General features: G+C 48.0%; 1 protein-coding gene and 1 non-coding gene across 4 annotated transcripts in view; one reads left to right on the top strand and one right to left on the bottom strand.

The window, feature by feature from the left end:
- Positions 1–9,084: 9,084 nt before the first annotated feature.
- TRNAE-UUC (transfer RNA glutamic acid (anticodon UUC)) lies at positions 9,085–9,157 on the bottom strand. The gene has a single exon. It is a non-coding gene; the product is annotated as a tRNA-Glu (tRNA).
- Positions 9,158–9,486: 329 nt separating this feature from the next.
- CIB4 (calcium and integrin binding family member 4) overlaps positions 9,487–21,537 on the top strand; it is a 53,012-nt gene continuing 40,961 nt past the window's right edge. The window contains exons 1-3 of one of the 3 annotated variants that reach the window (XM_061433063.1): positions 9,487–9,544; positions 11,612–11,646; positions 20,999–21,095. In XM_061433063.1, coding sequence (XP_061289047.1) covers positions 9,512–9,544; positions 11,612–11,646; positions 20,999–21,095 — 165 coding nt within the window. In that variant the 5' untranslated portion in view covers positions 9,487–9,511. Of the gene's footprint in view, positions 9,545–10,976; positions 11,186–11,611; positions 11,647–20,998; positions 21,096–21,537 lie in introns of those variants that run through there. The other 2 variants (XM_061433064.1, XM_061433062.1) reach the window with 2 other exon arrangements.

Below are 21,537 nucleotides of genomic sequence, written 5' to 3' on the forward strand. Positions count from 1 at the left end.
CTCGGGAAAGCGGCTTTTAGAGGCCTGTTGGGAGGGAGGAGACCTGGGAAAGAGCTGGGTTCCAGAACCCACTCTGCCTCAACTCCCCAAGGGATCTCGCGAGAGTTCCCTGCCCAGCCCCAAGTCTACTGTAAAATGAAGGGGACCAGCGAGGTGATCTTTGAGGTTTGTCTATAGGAATTTAGAACTAAAAATTCAAGACGGCTCCCCGGTCAGAATGCAGAATCTTTGGAGTGTCCTTTTTTCTCATGTAGCAGGGCAGCGTCCCAAGAGGTTCCCAACAATGCCTTGGGTGTCCTGGCGAGGTGTCCTTAAAAGTGGGACTGAAACCAGCATTTTTGTGCAGTTAGTTTACTTGAGAGCTGATCCCAGGACACACGAGTGAGGGGCTGAGGAGAGAGATGGACAAAGAGGAAGAGCCCAGTTGGGAGTGTTTGTCCAGATCACTCTGTTTCAAGGGCTGTGACCTCGACCTCATCAGGCCCTGCTGAGAAGCCACAGAACGCTTCCCACAGCTGTCACCCAGCCATGCTGGCAGGGGACCTTTCTTTATCAGTTCCCACCTTGACTGGTGGATGGTCGCCCCCACCTTGGAATGTCACCCTAAACTTCTGGGCTATGCTTACCCCAGGGCAGAGGAAGCTTCTCATTAGAGCAATTCTTGGACAGAAAACAGAGAGTCTTTGAGGCAAGACTCTGAGATGGATCAAGCTCTTTTAGACCTGACCCCAGAGCAGCCCTGGAAGTCAGAGTGGAACCCAGGTCACTAGGGCATCTGATACAAGTTGCAAAGGGGCAGGGGTGCCACTGTCCAGCCCCACGAAGGAACAGGAGCTGGGGCTTTCCTTACATACCTTTCTCCCCAGTCCTCGACCCTCTGAGTGCCCAGGTCCCCCACCCTCTTTTCTGCGAAGTTTTGTGGTGTCCTGGGACATTGAAAATGGGATTGGGAGTGTCTGTCAACCTGAGCAATTCAGAGGGGCTCAGCAGAGCCTTGGGAAACAAAGTGTTGTTCTATTGGCCCCTCCTTGAGTGACAGCTAGGCTGGACCCATGAGTCTCTGGTGTGCCTCCTCCTTCTGGGCAGTGAGTGGTGCTCCCTCAATAGTGAGCAAACGCTTTGTCTGCAGGCTCGAGCTCCCCAGCCTTGGCAGTGGCAGTGGTCCCAGCCCTGCGAGATCTTTGCCCCACCTCCCTGGTGGCATAATACTTCTTCTCTGTCCTTTTATAAACTCTGGACTCTGCTTCCCTCAGCCTTCTTTTGGGATTCTCAAAAGCCTGATTTGTTAATAAGAAAAAGGGATATTGGCTGTTTCTAGCTCTTTTCCTCTACTGTAACAATTTTACTTTTCCCCCAGGCAATGTGAACGGGAGACTTAAAAAAAAAGTCTCTCATGATAAGGTGGAAAAAGAACACAAAGATTTAAATTTCAAGATATTCTCTGTCCACGTTCTTCCTCTGGATAAATCTGTTTAACCCCCAAATAAATTTCACTCTTTCTTTGGGGAGGAAGTGGTCTCTTTCTTTTCCAAAGACTGGGTCTAGTTCTTCAGTTCTCTAACTGTACTCCAACCCACCCCAGATTTCCTAGTGTTGTGTAATAAAGAATTCAGATGGCTTATGTCCGTGGCTCAAGGGAGGGAACTACTATACCCTTCGGATTTCCCAAGTGATAGGAGTGCGTATCTTTGCTCTTCCTGGTGGGCTGTTCAGACCATGTCTGAGCTCATGCTAATGAGATGACTCAGGGTGGGGGCTGGCTGTGCCAGAAAGACCAACCATGCAATTAGAGGGTTGAGTTTTGAGCCAGCTGATGTCAGCCCGACCTCTGCGGAGGAGTGGAGGGCTGGAGAGTAAGTTCAGTCACGTGCCTGATGATTCAATCAACCATGCCTATATGATGAAACCCCAATAAACATGCTGAACTCGGGCTCGATGAGCACTTCCTGCTCAGTGTTACATATCAATGGTCCAGGAGGTGGGTGATGCGTCCTGAGGACACACAAGCTTCTTATTGGAGACTCTCTGAGACTTGACACTCACTCTGTGTCTCATCCTTTGGCTGGTCCTGATTGGTATTCTTTATAATACTAGACATCAGTATACTGCTTTCCTAAGTTCTGTGAATTGTTCTAGCAAATCACCAAACCTGAGGGGATAATGGCCCCTTAGTTAGAAATGCAGATGGCCTGGGAACCCCCAGAATTTGCACCTCATATCTGAAGTGAGGGGAGTCTTGGGGAGGACTGTGCCTTTCACCTGTGAAGTCGGCACGAACCCCAGGTAGTTAGAGTCTACCTGGGGTTTGTGCAAACTTGCACTGTGCCCACATGTGCATACCTGCTTCCTACCTCACCTGGGAAGCCTTGCTCATCTGTCATGGGGCTGGGTCTTCTCCAAGCATAGGCCCATGTCCCAATATCATCCCAGAAGCTGGACCCAGAGGCAGGAGAACTGCCCTTGAGTTGAAGGTGACATGTGGTGTGGTGAACAGCCATCTTGCTTGAAGGCAGTGGGCAGTGCTGGGGAGTGCCTGTCCAGAATTCTACACTCTTCTCTCCTTTCTCCACTGTCAGTGTCCAGGCTCCTTCACTGGGCTGGTGAAGGTCACCAGGGCCCAAGGATCCCCCTCAAGGCTGGAGCTCTCCCTGGCTTCCTAGGTCCCCTCCAGGCACTGTTACTTCAGTGTTCTTCTCCTGGCCTGGCCATGGAGTCTTTCCTGGGTGTGTGCAAGGTAGAGTTTATTCTCTGAAAAATCCCAGATCTTCCTCTTGGACTTCCGTTCCCTAGACTTGCCATTAATCATATTTCAGTATCTTCCAAGTTGGATTTCTTTCCCGTATAAATGTTCCATCTATTTGAAGCCCTACTCTGTTTCAGGTCCCCCACTCTTCATCCCTACATCAGCCCTACTGCCCCGCAGATGATGTAAATGGGAAACAAAGAACAGGTTTAAACAGTCTCTTTGGATGAGCCGGTCCCTCTGTGTAAATATTCAGTGTTTCAGTTGTGGTCACCCCTTTCCCTGGGTCCAGAAGATCTTCTAGAAGAGGGCGTAGCAACCCACTTGAGTATTCTTGCCTGGAGGATCCCATGGACAGAAGAGACTGGTGGGCTACAGTCTATAGGGTAGTGAAGAGTCAGACACGACTGAGTGACTAGCAGTTTCATTTTCTTCTTTCTTTACCCCGAGCTGTATCAGGGTGCTTGAGTCAGGCTCACTGGCCGTGGGGAAGAGTCCCTGTTTGTGCATTTTTGCTGGGGCCCAATAAAGCATGACAGTCACCTCTAGCCTTTGGGGTAATGTGCTGACCCACACTGTGGAGGTCCATGGTTTCCCATTGCTCCTGGGGAAAGTGCTTTCCTGGGCTCTGCATCCTGGCTAGGCCTTTGCCTGAACTCTCAGTACTCTCAGTCCCTCTGGTGGTCTCCTTAGGGCATGAGGGAGCTTCTGGGTCCCCTGCATGGCCAGGGACACCAAGAGCCCTGCTGTGGTCACACCTCCCCTGCCACTGGGGCACCTGTACTCTGCACTGTGCTGGGAAGGGCCGAGACCATAGGCAGAACTCTAGAGACATGCAGCCCTACCACCCTCCCCTTCAGTGAGCTGGAGGAAGGGTGACTCTAATACCAAGATTCTCAGCACCCAGGAGTCCTCACTACTTTCCTCATCCCTTCTGTCCCCAAGACGACAAGGCAGGCCTTCCACCCTTTTTCTTCCTGCCTCCCAGGATGCCCCAAGGTCTGCACCCCCAGACCTGCCTCTTGCCACACCAAAAGAATTGAGAAAGTCCTTTCTCCATGCAGAGGGTGACTTTGCAGTCTGCTTAGCTGTGGGGAATTCAAACAAAAACCTAGCTGATGTTCAGAACTTGGCAGCTTGCTCCAGCAAGATTTCCCCTCCTTGCTTCCAGTGCTGAATAACTACAGTGGGTGGAGCCCCCTGGGCCACAAAACTCTCTGCCTGAGGAAATGGATCTGAAACTATTCCAAAATCTTATGTCTCATGTATACATTCCTTTAATAACATTTATGGTGGGCCTACTATGTGCCAGGCACTGACACACTCCTTAAAATAATTTTTAGTAAAAACCTTATTAAGATCTAATTGACCTTCTATACAGGGAAGCCTGGCGTGCTGCAGTCTATGGGACTGCAGAGTCAGACATGACTGAGCGACTGAACAGCAGCTATACAATTGGGTCTACGTGTACAACTCGATATTTTCCAGTGTATTTACAGAGTTGTACAACCATCAGCACCATCTAATTTTATTTTTAGGTATTTATTTTTAAGAGGAAACAAATGTAAACAATTTGTTTTCTCCTATAAAAGATGACTCTGATCTCTGGCCCTGCTCCACTTTGTCAACTTGGTGGTGCCAACTGGTTGTAAAATGAACTGTTCCAAACAGAAACAGAAAACAAGCACAGATTGCATGATGTGCACACCTATGGGGCCTGCATCCAGGCAGTTTCCTAGAAGAGGATGCTGGTGAGCCCCTGACATCTCATATCCTGGCATGGGTGAGCAGAGAGGGTGTCCCTGACCCTGGGGATTCACAGAACTGTGTCCCTTTCCTTTATTGACTTACCTCTGTTTCTAATACTACATTTCTTAGCACCATCTAATTTTAGAATATTTTTATCATCCCCCAAAGAAATCCTATATCATTAGCAGTAAACCCTCTCTGCCATACTCCCCTCCCCCAAACTCCTGGCATCCATTAATCTACTTTCTGTCTCTATGGATTTGTCTATTCTGGACATTTTATATAAATGAAATCATACAATCTGTGGCCTTTTGCAAATAGCTTCCTTCATTTAACATAATATTTTCAAGCTTCATCCACATTGTACCATGTATCAATACGTCATTTACTTTTATTGTCGAATAACACTCCATAGTATGGATATGTCACATTTTATTTATATATTCATCAGTTGATGAACACTTGGGCTGTCTCTGCCTTTTGGCTGTTACGAATAATGCTGCTATGAACACTCATGTATAAGTTTTTTATGTGAACAAATGTTTTCATTTCTTTTAGGTATATACCCAGGAATGGAATTGGTGGGTTGTATGTGTTAAAAAACAAAATTCATCTGAGTAAGTTTTAAAGTTCTTATTGGCTTTACTTAAGGATTCATGTGGAAAAGGAAATGGCAACCCATTCCAGTGTTCTTGCCTGGAGAATCTCCATGGACCCTGGAGCCTGGGGTCGCAGGATCGGACATGACTGAAGCGACTTAGCAGCAGCAAAGATTCATGAATCAAGTGGCATTCAATCTAGCAGGGAGAAAGGAGATCTGAGGAGCTCTACAAAAGGGAAAGTTTTAAAAAATATTTATTTTATTTATCTGGCTGCCCTGGTCTTAGTTGCAGCACACCAGATCTTTGGCTGTGGCATGTGGGATCTAGTTCCCCAACCAAGGATCGAACCTGTGAACCCTGTATTGGGGGTGCAGATTCCTAGCCACTGGACTACCAGGGAATTCCCAAAGGGAAAGACTTTTATAGGCAGAGGGAAGGGGAATAAGATAGGTATAGTAGCAAAGTGTGGATTGCTGTGCTGCTGCTGCTAAGTCGCTTCAGTCGTGTCCGACTCTGTGCGACCCCATAGACAGCAACCCACCAGGCTCCCCCATCCCTGGGATTCTCCAGGCAAGAACACTGGAGTAGGTTGCCATTTCCTTGTCCAATGCGTGAAAGTGAAAAGTGAAAGTGAGGTCGTTCAGTCGTGTCCGACCCTCAGTGACCCCATGGACTGCAGCCTTCCAGGCTCCTCCGTCCATGAGATTTTCCAGGCAAGAGTACTGGAGTGGGGATTGCTGTGACAAGGTCACTTTTCCTTCAGGGATGCAGGGGTCTGTCAGCCTTCACTGGTGCTGATTCCTGATTGACAGGTTTAAGATTCCATTTCCGGGAGAGCTGAAACTGTAATTAAGTTTCAGTTTGGTGATGTGGGGCTTAGTATGAGCGACTCCATTTTGGGCATGTTGTCTTGCTTTTAACATATGGTAATTCTGCTTAATATTTTGAAGAACGGCCAAACTCTCTTCTAAAGTGGCTGCATCGTTTCACAGTCCCACTAGCAGTGTAGGAGGACTCCAATTTCTCTACATCCTCACCATCCTAGTGGGTGTGCAGGGGTACCTCACTGTGGTTTTGATTTGCATCTCCCTCGTGGCTGATGATGGTGAGCATCTTTTCATGTGCTCCTTGGCCATTCACATATTTCTTCTTTGGAGAAACATCTATGCAAATCCTTTGTGCATTTTTTTAGTTGGGCTTTTGTATTTTATCATTGAGCTGTTAGCTTTCTTTCTGTATTCTGGATACAAGTCCCTTCTCAGTCCTTTTTGAATTTGAAGAGACATCTAAATCAAGGTTGGAGTAGGGGTGACCAATTTAACAGTTGGTGGAGTTCATTGGCAGGTGACAGAAACCTTGCGAAGAATTCTTTTTATCCCACTCAGAGGATTCCTGCAGGGAGGGACCCTGGAGGGGAAGCATGCAGAATTGTCTGGGCAGGACTGGGCCTGCTTTCTGTTCAGTTCAATCGCTCAGTCATGTCTGACTCTTTGTGACCCAATGGACTGCAGCATGCCAGCCCTCCCTGTCCATCACCAACTCCCGGAGTTGACTCAAACTCATATCCAGTGAGTCGGTGATGCTATCCAACCATCTCATCCTCTGTCGTCCCCTTCTCCTCCTGCCTTCAATCTTTCCCAGCATCAGCATCTTTTCCAATGAGTCAGTTCTTTGCATCAGGTGACCAGACTATTGGAGTTTCAGCTTCAGCATTAGTCCTTCCAATGAATATTCAGGTCTGATTTCCTTTAGGATGGACTGGTTGGATCTCCTTGCTGTCCAAAGGACTCTCAAGAGTCTTCTCCAGCACCACAGTCCAAAAGCATCAATTCTTCGGCGCTCAGCTTTCTTCACAGTCCAACTCTCACATCCATACATGACCACTGGAAAAACCATAGCCTTGACTAGACGGACCTTTGTTGGCAAAGTAATGTGTCTGCTTTTTAATACGCCATCTAAGTTGGTCATGACTTTCCTTCCAAGGAGCAAGTGTCTTTTAATTTCATGGCTGCAGTCACCATCTGCAGTGATTTTGGAGCCCCCCAAAATAAATTCAGCCACTGTTTCCCCATCTATTTGCCATGAAGTGATGGGACTAGATGCCATGATCTTAGTTTTCTGAATGTTGAGCTTTAAGACAACTTTTTCACTCTCCTCTTTCACTTTCATCAAGAGGCTCTTTGGTTCTTCTTCCCTTTCTGCCATAAGGGTGGTGTCATCTGCATATCTGAGGTTATTGATATTTCTCCTGGCAATCTTGATTCCAGCTTGTGCTTCATCCAGCCCAGAGTTTCTCATGAGGTACTCTGCATATAAGTTAAATAAGTAGGGTGACAATGTACAGCCTTGACGTACTCCTTTCCCAATTTGGAACCAGTCTGTTGTTCCATGTCCAGTTCTAACTGTTGTTTCCTGACCTGCATACAAATTTCTCAAGAGGCAGATCAGGTGGTCTGGTATTCCCATCTCTTTCAGAATTTTCCAGAGTTTGCTGTGGTCCACACAAAGGCTTTGGCATAGTCAATAAAGAAGAAGTAGATGTTTTTCTGGAACTCTCTTGCTTTTTCAATGATCCAGCAGAAGTTGGCAATTTGATCTCTGGTTCCTCTGCCTTTTCTAAATCCAGTTTGAACATCTGGAAGTTCATGGTTCACATACTGTTGAAGCCTGGCTTGGAGAATTTTGAGCATTACTTTACTAGTGTGTGAGATGAGAGCAATTGTGGGATAGTTTGAGCATTCTTTGGCATTGCCTTTCTTTGGGATTGGAATGAAAACTGACCTTTTCCAGTCCTGGGTCCACTGCTGAGTTTTCCAAATTTGCTGGCATATTGAGTTCAACATTTTCACAGCATCATCTGTTCATTTGCACCCTTTTCAGAATCCCTGCCAAAGAGCAGTTTGAGAGATTTAACTAGCTGGAGGAAGGTAAGGATGCTGGTTGGTTAGTGTACTGGGGCAGAATTGCATGGGGATTTTTCTTTCTTTTTTAAGGAGCATGGGCTTTTATCTCTTGAGCAGAGGAGATGGCATGTAGAAAAGCATTTTGGAATTACAAAGTGATGCAATGCAAATGTGAGGTGACATTCTTGTGGTTACTATTGTTAATTGTAGGAACCAGTGAAAGCCCTTTCTAGGTTGAGAGCCTGTGTGTAGGGAGGGGTGGAGTGGGCAGGAGTTGCGAAAAGGGTCATGTAAGGACATGAAAACTAAAGGAGAGAGGAAGGTAGCAGAGTTTGCAAACCTTGGTTACCTGTGTGTGAAGTGAGGCAGAGACATTTTTGTGATTTCTGGCATATTTCTTCACCACCTGTCTAATTATTTACTTAATATTTTTCTTTAAATTGTCTCCTATTTCTTTTCACCAGGTAATACTTGTGAAGGGAACATATCACAGTTATATATGGCAAGTGAAAGTGTTAGTCGCTCAGTCGTGTCCGACTCTCTGGGACCCAATGGACTGTAGCCCACCAGGCTCCTCTGTCCATGGGATTCGCCAGGCAAGAATACTGGAGGATTGCCATTCCCTTCTCCAAGGGATCTTCCCAACCCAGGGATTGAACCCAGGTCTCCTGCATTGCAGGCAGATTCTTTACTGTCTGAGTCACTAGTGAAGTTTGAATCTTTTTCAAAGTGGAGGAAACAGTATAAATAAACATAAGGAAAGCCAAACAGTGTCATTAAATTCTAGCTGGATGTCGTTGCTTTCTGGGTATGGAAAACTCCACAGACTTAGTCTGGTTCCCTCTCCTTGTGGCTCAGGTCTCTGCTCAGATGGCCGCTCCTCAGGAAGCCTCTCCTGCCCACTTTTCATTCTTGCTTTATTTCTCTCATAGCCCTATCACAATCAAAGGGGTTGTTAGTTTCCCTATGGGCCTCTGGTTCCATCAAGGTAGGGCCTTGTCTGCCTGGCTTAATCATTCTGTTTCATTGCCTGGCTCAACAAAGAGTTAAGTAAGTAAGCCACACCATGCAGCTTGTGGGATCTTAGTTCCCCGATCAGGGATGGAACCTGTACCCCCTGCAGTGAAAGTGCAGAGTCCTAACCACTGGACCACCAGGGAATTCCCTCCAGTGTGTTTTTGCTCTCCTTGTAGTGTGTGCCAACCAGGTGTTAAGGGCACGTGCCAGTGCCTGCCGCCACTTACACCTCCTAGGACAGGAGGGCTGAGAGAGACTTGAGAAGGAAGCAGCCTTCTGGGGTGCAGCCTGGCAGCTCTCCTGGCTCCCAGGCAGCACTGGGGAGACCCCTAGGCCTGCAACCTCAATCCAGGCTTCAGATCCTCCTTTGGCCCCTGGCCAGCCAAATGACCCTACAGCATCACAGAACCTCACCAACTTCCATCTTCCCCAGGGCCTCTGTGAGGACAAGGGACAGTCACTATGGACACAGACTAGTGAAAGAAGCTGCTCAATAAATGAGAACAGAAGCTCAGACGGTTTACCAGAAGGTGAGATGTAATTACTGACTGTGTCTGCTCACGTCCTACCCTTTCTTTCAGGCCCAACTTTAAAAAGTAATAATATTGTTTCCCCTTTAATAAGAATTTATTGTGCCAGGCACCTTTCTAAATTAGAGGTTTGTATATCTATCATTTAATTTTAGCCTTGCAATAATACTGTAAAGTAGAGATTTATTATTCCCATTTTACAGATGAGGGAACTGAGGCTCAGAGTAGTTTTATGACTTGCCCAAGGGGATACAGCAAGAAGTGATGCAACCTGTCCACATTCTTAACTATGACATTGTAACAACCACCTAAATGCCACCACCTACATGAAGATTTCCTGCCTAGGGTTCTCCTCTTCTAAATATTCGTAATTCATATTACCTCTCTGATCACATCTACCCAATCTCCCATGGTGTGTGTGTGTGTGTCTGTGTATGTGGCAAATATTAATTTCTTGAAGGCTGAGACCACATTCACCCGTCTCTTCCAGGGTCAAGCTGAGCACCTGGCATCCTGTAGGTACTTTACTTGTGTCTGTTTAGTAAATAAGGATTGAAGGCTCCTGGGTTTCTTCTGCCAGTCTCCATCTCCATGGAGGGCAGATGGCGAAGAATAAGCAGCCACATTTCCAGGGATATAAACTAGCTCTATGAGAAAGTTTCTGAGCTGTTTACCTGGGAAAGTGTGCGGAATGAGGTGGGTACAAAGACCAGGAAGCTAACACTGGCACTGAGACCAGGAGGAGACGGCTTCGGAAAGATACTCCTGGATAGCAATACTGAGGTCTGTGCTAGACTTCATCTTTCTAGATTCACTTTCCACTCTCCTGTCCATCCCCATGGGAGATTGGAAGAAGTGGAAGGGATGGTACAGGGGTACTGATTCTGTGTGTGTTGGGCCAGGACTGGTAGCGGCTCTGTGGTTACTAGCCTGGATTCTGTGCTATCCTGAGTGGTTTCCACACACCCTGACCTTGTCTTTGGAGAGTCCCTTTAATAGACCCTCTTTGTATCATCCTGATTTGATTGTGCCCTTGGCTTCTGCAGGGAGAGGATGGATGGGGTGGAATGCCCTTTACTGTGCTCTGTGGGCCACTTCTTGATGTCAGAGTCTATGCTTACTCATCTCTGTGTTCCTGCACCTGGCATAGTCCTTGGGCCGTGGTTCTAACAGCTAACACTTATTGAAAGCTTATTATGTACAAGGCGTTGTTATCTGTATTGACTCAAATAATCCTCATCACAATCCCATGACCATCATCCTCAGTTTACAGATGAAGAAACTGAGACACAGAGAGGCTAAGTGGCTTGTCCAGGGACACATGTCTTGTCAGCCTTTGGCAGATCTAGAAGGTTGGCTCATGACTCTTGAACCTGCTACTGGGCTGCCTTTCTGTTCGCTGTTTTGGGGATGATGTCCATTAGCCTCTGGAACCAAAAGAATCTATTTCTTTGCCCACTCAGGGACTCAGGTAGAATGGGCAGAAGGTGGAATGCAGGTTACCATGGCAACAGATTACTTGGTGCACAACTGGTGAGCTCTTGGGGCTGAGGTTCTGCTGCTGGCAGACAGAAGGGTGGGGTTGGCATGGGGCAATGTCTGAGGTACCAGATGCACTGGGAGGATTTGGAAGAATACCAGGTGGGTAGATCAGGCAGGAGATTCTGGGCAGTGGTGGGAGCTTCCTGAGGCAGGTGGGAGGGATGGGAAAACTCTCACTGTGGTCCCTGCTTTCACTAAACTTACATCCATGTGACCCAGACTGGCCCTCAGAGGGCCCCTCCCCATTTGTTTCCTGCTCCAGATCCCAGGGCTTTCGCCTTGTCTCCGATCCTTTCTGTAGGCCTGTACCACTATGCTCCCTCCCAAGGCCATCAGAGACGGGGCACTGTTTCCTCCTCTGCCACCACCTCAGGCATCTGCTGCTGAGGGCTGGGAGCCTCCATTCCCTGGTTGTTCAATGAGAGCATCAGCTTTTCCTCCCAACCCCCGAAGTTTCCCACTCCCCAGAGGGCCAGGGCAGGGCTGGATGGAGTGGGCAAATCACCTGTCTGTGGTTTGTTTCAGGCCTTGACCTTCTTGACCAGGAATGAAATCCTGTGGTGAGTAGAGGGGGCCCCCTTTCCCTCCCCTTGGAACTGAAATCTTACCCTGGTACAGCCTCACTCTGGTCCCTGAATGTGGTCCCTGCCCAGAGCTACAAAGTCCTGGAGACGAGGCTGTCAGCAGACAGGCAGAGACAGACCCCAGTCCTGGAGGGTCCAAGGTCACGATTCCCAGGGCCCTACTACAGTGAAATGTCAGATTGTAGGTTGCTATGGGATCCATGGCAAGGTTTCTTCATAGAACCACAGAGGTGGACAGGGCCTTCCTGGGATGATGAGGACAAGGAGGAGAGGACTTAGGAAACAGGTCTGCAGCGCATACAGCGAGGTGGTCCTCTATCTGGGTAAAGCTGATGCCCCACTGAATCTCTCTTAGTCTTCCCTTCCCTCCCAAGCTTCGCTTCACTGCCTCCAAGCATGGTGGGTGTAACAGTGTGCAGTCCACCCCCTGTTCTTACGCTGGTGATGGCCAGAGAGGAAGGCTCCGGGTCAAGACAGCCAACATGAGGATCCCTCATGGGACCGCAGAGAGGGTAGACAGCATAAGAGATGTGAGAGCACTCAGCCTGGGCCAGGTGCTCATCAGAAACTCGTTAGAGGAGGAAAGGGGGTCTCTAGGGCATTGTTGGTGGGGTGAAGGGAGGTTGGAGTGAGGAGACTGCCCTGAGACCCACAGAACCCTCTCGCCTCTTTGTCTCTGCTGGACTCACCCTCCCCAGACAACACCCAGCCTGGAAGCTGCACTTCCCACTCAGGGTCCCAGGCAGGGCAATGATTCTGCCCCAGGCATGAGACTCTCCCGGCACAGGGGTGGGGGGCTGATGGATGTCCAGGGCACAGTAAGTGATGGAGACCAGGGACAGTCACCAGATTACATCGCTTTCCTTTTAAAATGAGTGTTTGCTCATTTTAGAAATAAAGAAAAATATAACAAAACTCTACATCCTACTACTTATACATCTCATTGATATTTTCTAAAAAAGGAACACTTGCATAAAAATGAAATAAAAATTGAAAGGTTATATGTGAGCATGGCCAGAAAATTCAAATAGCATAAATATCCTAAAAGAAAAGTAAGTGTCCCTCTCCTTCCCAGGCCTTCTCCCTGATGATAACCCTGTTCACAGTTGGTTTCTCATCAAGGCTTCCATAAAAATTTTCATAGATAGATCTAAATAAATATCCTTCAAAAATTTTATCTCATTCACACTGCAGCATTTACCAATTTATAGTGTAGCATTATACTGTTCTGGACCTTTTTTCTTTTTAAGTTTTCATGTTGGCTATCTTTACATAAAGCACATAGAGATATGTCTCATTCTATGACTATGGGACATTCTTTCCTATAGAGGAAATATCATTCATTTTACAACCTCCCCCCATAACATACACTTAAGTTGTTTATGACTTTTAGTTCTATCAATAACGTTATAGTAAACATTTATGTAAAAATAGCTTATTTAATTGATAAGCTTTTGAATTGTGGTGCTGCAGAAGACTCTTGAGTGTCCCTTGGACTGCAAGGAGATCAAACCAGTCAATCCTAAAGGAAATCAACCCTGAATATTCATTGGAAAGACTGATGCAGAAACACCAATATTTTGGCCACCTGAGGCAAAGAGCCAACTCATTGGAAAAGGCCCTGATCCTGGGAAAGATAGAAGGCAAAAGGAGAAGAGGGAAACAGAGGATAAGATGGTTAGATAGCATCACCAACTCAATGGACATGAACTTGAGCAAACTCCAGGAGATAGTAGAGGACTGGGAACCCTGGTGTGCTGCAGTCCTTAGGGTTGCATAGAGTTGGACATGACTTGGCAACTGAACAAAAACAAACCTTATTCAACAAGTGAGAGTAAATCCATAGGAGAGATTTCTAGCTGTAGAAATGGTGGGCAAATGGTGGACATGTCTAAAATGTCAACAGGAAGGACAGGATTGTTCTGCACTAATTTATTCTCTCTCCACTTCAGCATGACCATGCCTGCTCCTCTTTCCATCTAGAAAGTTCAAACATTCTCAGATGGCCTTTTCTGGATCCCTAGGGCCCCTCACATGTGCCCCATTCCCACCACCAATTCGGTGGTGGGAGTTGAGGTGGGAAAATCAGTCAAAAGAGAGGAGGATGGGAGGGAAGCCCTTCCATCTCGTGTGTTCTCTATTGGTCTTTGAGAAAGATGTTCTAGTAGGGAGCTGTCTGTAGGGACTCCTCTTTTCTGAACTGCCCACACAGGCCATGAGACAGCCCCTGCCTACCTCCTGTTTCAAACTTCTCTCCACTCCTATTGAAAGTGAGCCCCTCGTGGAGGGGCCTCACCTCATCTGTTTGTACTGGGGAGGCAGGTCCCAGTGAGTGAGGCCAGCAAAGGCTCCACTTCAGCCCAACTTCTCTAACCAACTTCTCTCAAAGCCACCTCCTGCCAACCCTGTCTTTTGTCTGTGCCATGCCTAAGCATGAGGGCCTGGTGCCTGGCCCTTGGGTAGCCTCTGCCCATGAGACTCAACCCTTTGGGCTCTAGAAGAACAGGATGGGTCAGTGCTGGAGGAAGGATGGGGATGGCAGTGCTCCAGGAAGGCAGAGAGGAGGTGCAGTGGCTGGGTGTCTACTCTGTTTGTGTTTCACCATCATGGAGACTTTCAACTGAGGCAGAGCAGGACTAGCATGAAGTGGGGACAAAAATGCTAAGATGTGTGGGGTGATACCAGGGAGAACTTTTTGCTGCTTCAAACCAAGGTGAGTCTCCAGATTAGGAAGACCACACTCTGGGGAGCAGCTGAGGGTGTAGAACAGCTGTCAGGAGCTGTGAAGAACGGAAGAGAACAGGGGAAGGACTGGAAGCCTGCTTCAGGACGGGAAAGGCACTTTGACCTGGCCATTGCACTTGAATCAAGAGGGCATGGATGAAATAAACGTGGATGGACCCATCCATCCGTGGCACTGTCCTTGGAGAGAAGGAGAAGTTTTATGTTGGGTGTGGATTAGTGTCTTCAAGGCATATTGTAAAGTTAAAAAAGCAATGTGCCATAGTTTCCAGTGAATGTGGAGAACTGAGCATTTTCTTTTATTTATTTTCCCTACTAAAAGGACAGCTAGGATTAGAAAAAGAGAAAGAAACCCATAAGGGAGAACTCAAGAGATGAAAGCAGATGAGAGAGAGAAACAATTTTCAAAGTGGAAAACAAAGAGATCCACAATACGGACTTAGAGCTGAAAGTTGAAAGCAGATTGCTGGAAAACAGGGGTTGGGGTGATGGAGTCAAGGACCCAGAAAGGCTCCTTTCTGAATGCCAGGATGAAGGCTCGGGTGAAAACAAAAAGATGGCTTTACATGATTCTCCTCTTGCCCTGCAATCCACTCAGCACCCCTTCCCCAGCCCAGCAGAGGACAGGAGCTCGCCATGTGGAGAGAGCTAGCCATGCAGGCTTCTGACTCAGGACCACCAGGAACAGAGATGAGCACGGATGAGCTGCCAGTCAGCTCGTTACAGACTTGGCAATTGCACATGAATTGAAAGCTGAGAGACACTACGTATTTGAAGGAAAAAAAAAATGTAAAGCCTACATTAATTTATTTCAGGACACCAGAGGTATTGAGAAGATCTTAAGAATGTTCACAGAGGAAGAAAACAGAATACATACAGAGGATCGGAAAGTAGAATTTTAGACTTGTGCTGGAAGATGGTGGCTGAACAGCTTCAAAATTCAAAGGAAAAAATTCCAATGTAGGATTAAGTCATAGCTAAACTATTAATCAAGAGTGAAGGTGAAACAATACTTTTTGACATGTGACTTCTAAAAACAATTACCTCATGCAGGCAGCTTCTGCAGTGTCTATTAAAATTATCAAGTAAGCTAAGTTCTTCATTAACATTAGTGAGTAAACTAAGAAAAAGAATTCCCTGGTAGCTCAGCTGGTAAACAATCTGCCTGCAATGCAGGAGACCCTGGTTTGATTCCTGGGTAGGGAAAATCCTCTGGAGAAGGGATAGGCTACCTATTCCAGTATTCTTGGTCTTCCCTGGTGGTTCAGACGGTAAAGAATCTGCCTGCAGTGCTGGATACCTGCATTCAATCCTTGGGTTGGGAAGATCCCCTGGAGAAGGGAACGGCTACCCACTGCAGTATTCTGGCCTGGAGAATTCCATGGACTGTGTAGTCCATGGCATCATAGTCCATGGCATAGCAAAGAGTTGGACACAACTGAGCAACTTTTACTTTCAAACTAAGGAAAAAAGAAGACGTAAGAACCAGAAAACAGAGGGCCGCAACACATGGAATTTCAAAAATGAAAGTGAAGAGAAACCCGAAGATGACAATGCAGCAGGCATGAAAAGCAATGCATCCAGATTAGAATTAAGGAGTCAGGAATTCCAGGAGTGATACCTCCAAGAAAACAAAATGAACCTATGGATGATATAAGGTATACAAACATATGAAGAGGAACTTCACAGTTCTGCAGAAAGTTTGGGAAAGAAATAATAATAGAAACACTGAAACCTAAGCAAAAGAAAAACAAACAAAGAGTCTTGCAAGAAAGAAAATGTAATCACGTTGTACTAGGGAACTCAGCTGTGAGCAATGTTTGAATCATACATATATAATATGTAATAATACATACATATAACAATAATATAAATACTGAATTTTGATTCAGGAAAATCATTTTATTTTGGGATGTTAGGGGAAGAACTAGTATATATGTGCTGTGCTGAGTCTCTCAGTCGTGTCTGATTCTTTGCAACTCTGTGGACTGTAGCCTACCAGGTTCCTCTGTCCATGAGGATTCTCCAGGCAAGAATACTAGAGTGGGTTGCTACGCCCTCCTCAAGTGGATCTTCTCAACCCAGGGATTGAACCAAGGTCTCCCAATTTGCAGGCAGATTCTTTACCACCTGAGCCACCAAGGAAGCCTAAAGTAGGTTATGCTGCTGCTGCTGCTAAGTCACTTCAGTCGTGTCCGACTCTGTGTGACCCATAGACAGCAGCCCACCAGGCTCACCCGTCCCTGGGATTCTCCAGGCAAGAACACTGGAGTGGGTTGCCATTTCCTTCTCCAATGCACAAAAGTGAAAAGTGAAAGTGAAGTCGCTTAGTCATGTCCGACTCTTAGCAACCCCATGGACTGCAGCCCACCAGGCTCCTCCATCCATGGGATTTTCCACTCCAGTACTGGAGTGGGTTGCCAGTGCCTTCTCTGTAAGTAGGTTATAGATAGAGATAAATTCTCTCTTTTTTAGCAGTAAGAGGTCACAACATAAAGTCTGCAATGAAAAAATACCAAGTGGCAGTATCAGCACCATCTCTAGAAACACTATGCAAATATTAAGTAAGAACCAAGAGAAATAGAAAAACACTAAAAAAAAATTCAGCTTCTAGAGAGCAGGGGTAAAGAAGTGGTATAGAATACTGTGTATTAATAATATTAATTATAGTGCTGTTGGCTTTTAAAAACCTATTTCACTCTTACTTTGGTAAACTAGTCTGGTACATATAGGGTGCTACTTTTAGTAAAATAAAAGGCTGTACGTGCATGCATATGTACACACACAGAGAATATCTTAGGAAGGATACACACACACATATAAGCTGATCCTAGGTTAACTCCTTGGAGGGACAGGATCATGGATTACATTAGGGTTAGTGTCCATGCCTTGTCTGTAAAGGGAAGGGGCAGCTTGGATATGGGTTCCAAGCAACACCGGCCGTGGCTCAGGAGGCAGATGGCTGTGATGCTCAGGGGAGACAGCAGACACCCTGGGCTGCCAGGGCTAAATCGGGCCAGACTAAGCCCTGATCACTTCTGAACAAGTTTCCAACATCACCTTTGACACTGTGTTGTGATTTTCCTATGAACGTGACAAAGAAATGTGGCTTGGATGACAGTACATCTGGATAGATTTAGCCAGTTGAAAAAAAAGTATCCAAGAGACTGATAAGCAGGGGAGCAGGGTGGCTCTGCCCTTGTCTAACGCTTTCCCACCTCCTTATCTGTGACTTGCATGAGACAGAAAGGCCTGGTCACTGGATCCGCAGATGACACCTAATGAGAGGGGCAGACCACATGTGACAGCTTCTTCCCCATCCAGGGCTGCCCTGATTCAGCTCTCTAAGAAGGGGTCTGTCCACCCTAAATGTCTAATCTGTGGGAGTCTTCTTGCACATCCCGTTGGTCTCTGAAAGAGCAGGGTCCCCTTTGTCCTCAGCTTCCAGGTTAGCCCTCTCCGACTTTGGTTAAATTGCTGTTACATTGCCCCCACCTTCCAGATGTCTCTATGGAATCAGTGCACAGGCCCTCTGGGGCCCTTATCTTCACCTGAGGCTCTGGACCCTGAGTCTGGGACTTGACTCAGGAAGGGCACATGTGGCTTCCTTTAGATCTCCATGTCTGAGGCTGGGTCAGCCTGACTCAGTTCGAGCTATTTCAGGGTACATTACATTGCTCAGGGATGGCTCCTGACATGATCTTGGGCTGGATTTAGGTCTGGTAAATGGGATCCTGAAGCTTTGCCCCAGTTCCTGCTCAGGCTAACCTGACCATGAGGCCCCTGGATCCTCTGAGCACTCTTGAGGTCCCCAAACCTGCCAGTCTCCATGCCCTGTCCTGGCTGTTAGCTCCTGGTCCACCTGGAGCACCAGAAGGTCAGCAGACAGAGGCTTGCTTCCTAGGAGTCAAAGGCCAGAGTCTGAGGCTCAACTTTTTCACTTACTTGCTGTGTGACCTTGAGTGAGTTTCTTACTCTCGCTGAGCCCCAGTTTTCACACATACAAAAAGTATGTATTCAACCTAATTGTTATTAGGTCAGTTAGATGATCAGATCTGCACAGGAATTAAAGCAGTGCCTGGCACAGAGGTCAGTGCTGAGACTGTGGTAGCTGTCATTTTCATGGTATTTTCATCTCCTTTTTGTGAATGAGGAAACCAGCTCAAAGAAATGAAGCTATTTGCCCAAAGTCACACAGCTTGGAACCAGTAGATCATAGAACCAAAAGTTACCTTTCCAGGCTAGAGATGAGGCCATTCATAAAATACCTGTAGGCCACTCCATGGTGAAAGGGACAATTGACTCCATGGGATGGGGGTGAAGCCCAGGTCGGGGAGCCCAGACTGGGATGGAAGGGGTGTAACTGGAGACTTTCACTGGAGCTGTGTTCTCAGTCCTACCTGTACAATTCAAACACAGAAGCATGTAGAACCTATAGGTGCCTGGGCTGACACTAGCCTTGAATGAGAATCTCTAGAGTTGATCCTTTCACAAGCTCCCTGTGTGCTTCTGATGTGGGACCCATCCAGTCAAAAAAGGCTAAACTGGAGTGTCTCAGAGGCAAGGGATGGACCGGATGCCAGAGAAGGGTACAGAATTCCTGAACTGGAGGATGGAGGGAGCTAGCTGAGATTCACTGCACAGAGGGGACCCGGCAGACCCAAGGTCCTGCAGAGTCAGAGCAGTGGAGCTGGTCTCCCCCACTGTCTCAGCCTCCCCGCCCGCAGACAGCCTCTCCCCTCGTCTGGCTAGGTGTGGAAGGGAGACGCAGCTTGGGCTGCTTGCTTTCTGGCATGCGAGATGTGTGAGCTTTTTAAATGGCTTTGACTTTTGAGTCCATTAGTGATTAATTCCGAGTTCCACTTAGAGCCAGCTGATCCATATTTGGAGGAGAACATTTTGTGGCAAGCCGAGAAGCAGCCACGATTCATCTGCGGGCAGCCCACCCCCTCGGCGGCCTGGGAAGACACGAAGTCTGGGCAGGGCCCTCCCCACGGTACCTGCTCCCCGGAAGTCTCTCCAGGGTGGGGAGGAGGTGCTGAGAGTCTTTCACCTGGGACCCTTTAGAGGTGGGCAGCACAGCCTGAGGAGTGTGGCTTAGGGTTCAGACCCCCCTCGACTCCTTCCAAGCTGAATGACCTGGGGCAGACCCCTTCAACTCTTTGAGCCTTGGTCTCCACATCTATAGACATCATCACCCCTATATCTATCCCACAGGGTTGCTGGGAAGATTCATTGAGATAACATGGTTGAATGCACCAGGCACACAGAGCTTAAAAAACAAGAAGCGGGTGACCACGGCAGTGGGGGTTCCCTCTCTTCCCACCCCCCGCCCCCGACCCGCAGCCCTTCTGAGCCCTTCCTCTCTGGGCTCCTGGGGAAAGAACTTTGGCATCTGCAGCTCTGGCTTCACGCCCACCCCTGTGTGACCTTGGGCAAGGTGAGTATTTTACCTCCTTGAGTCTCAATTTCCTTCTCTGTAAGGAAGAGATGATGGTCCCTTCCTTGCAAGATGATTCTGTAGGTCCCACCAGAAATGTCCACAGGAGTCGGCAATGTGCAGCAGGCACTCCTAGTGAGGGGTCAGAGTGGGGGACACCCTGCGTGTCAACCATACAAGTGCCCAGCCTCAGAGAATTCTTTAAAATTAATAAAACATACTGCAAGTCAGTCTGCTTTCTTATTACCCCACACTAGGAATTCTAACAATGACAGTGATCAAATGCTCCTTGGGGCTAGGGGAAGACCACTGCCAGCGCCCCCTCCCCTGGAGGCCACTGGACACACACCCCCGACCCCCACCCTGGGTACAACGGCTTTCCTCTCTCCTTGCTGTCCTTCAGTGTCCCCACCCAATCTTTTCCTAGAGACTATCTCCCTTCGCCCATTCTACACCCCACTTTTCAGCTCCCTCCCCGCTCCCTTACAAGGTTGATATGGTCCATGCTCCAGAGTGTGGGCAGGGAGGGCTCCAGCATGAGGGCCCTGCTCTCCTGGCCTGGGGCAGAGTTCGCTCCTACCCTCTGCCTTGCAGCACCCACACGGCCATTCATTTCCCCCTCTGCCTGCCTGTCCCTCACAAGCTAAATCCCCTGGAGCAGGGAGGAGGCCCGCAGACAGACATTGATTACTGGATCGATGAGGACAGTTGCTCAGTCCCATCGTCTGGATCCAGCTCACTGGCCTCGGATGGCTGTGTGGGTTGCTGGCTGCTTGGCCACACCCATGGAGTGACCTCTTTTTCCTGGGATGAGGGTGGGGCTGGACAGATGGCTTGGGGTGGCATCCTGGCTTCCCCAAGGCCCTGCTGGTTCCTCCATCCGTAAAGGAGGGACTGAAGGAAGGGAGGGCAGAAGTCCTTTCCAGTGCACTTGCAGATTGTGTTCAGGCTACAGAGCATATGGGCTTATCTTTGCATCCCCCACAGCGCATGCGCTGGGCACACTGGAGCCCCAGGCATGTTTCTGGAAGGGCAGGATGATTTATAACTACCAAATGTGTGTCAATCAATCCTCCAAAGGGAGCCTGCAGGAGGCAGGGGGCCTGCTGGTCCCCACCTTCAGCCCACCCCTGCCTCTCTTCTCAGTATCCACGACTCCTTCCTGAAGCTCTGTCCCCCCGGGAAGTACTACAAGGAGGCCACACTCACCGTGGACCAAGTGAGCTCCCTGCCAGCCCTGAGGGTGAGTCCAGGGGGCGGGGTGGAAGGGATGGGGCGGTGTCACTGGGATCTGCTGAGTCTCGGAAAGTGCTGGTCTCAGTGTGCTCACCTGTGAAATGGGCGGGGTGGCGGGGTGGCTGGGATCCCATGTGCTTCCTGAGGCCCGTGTACCCACATAGGCTGTGCTTTGCTCCAGCCGTCAGTGCACCCCACTGCCAATCTCCTAGGGACCGTCCTTGAGCACTGGCTTCTGTTATAAAAAGACCCTGCCCTTCCCCCAAGGCGCCTGGAAGAGCCCAGAGGTGCACAATAAAGGGCTCCTGAAATTTTAATTAAACTTTGTGCAAAGAGGCAGCGTCATATGAACAAATCACAGCGCTGTCAGACTTGCTGATTTTTCATTTGGGTCTCGGCAGAATAATGGTTTGAAAGTGTCATTGTACAATGAAAGTCCATCTTCATTT

Source organism: Bos javanicus, chromosome 11 (assembly GCF_032452875.1).
Source record: "Bos javanicus breed banteng chromosome 11, ARS-OSU_banteng_1.0, whole genome shotgun sequence".
Classification (NCBI taxonomy): Eukaryota; Metazoa; Chordata; class Mammalia; order Artiodactyla; family Bovidae; genus Bos; species Bos javanicus.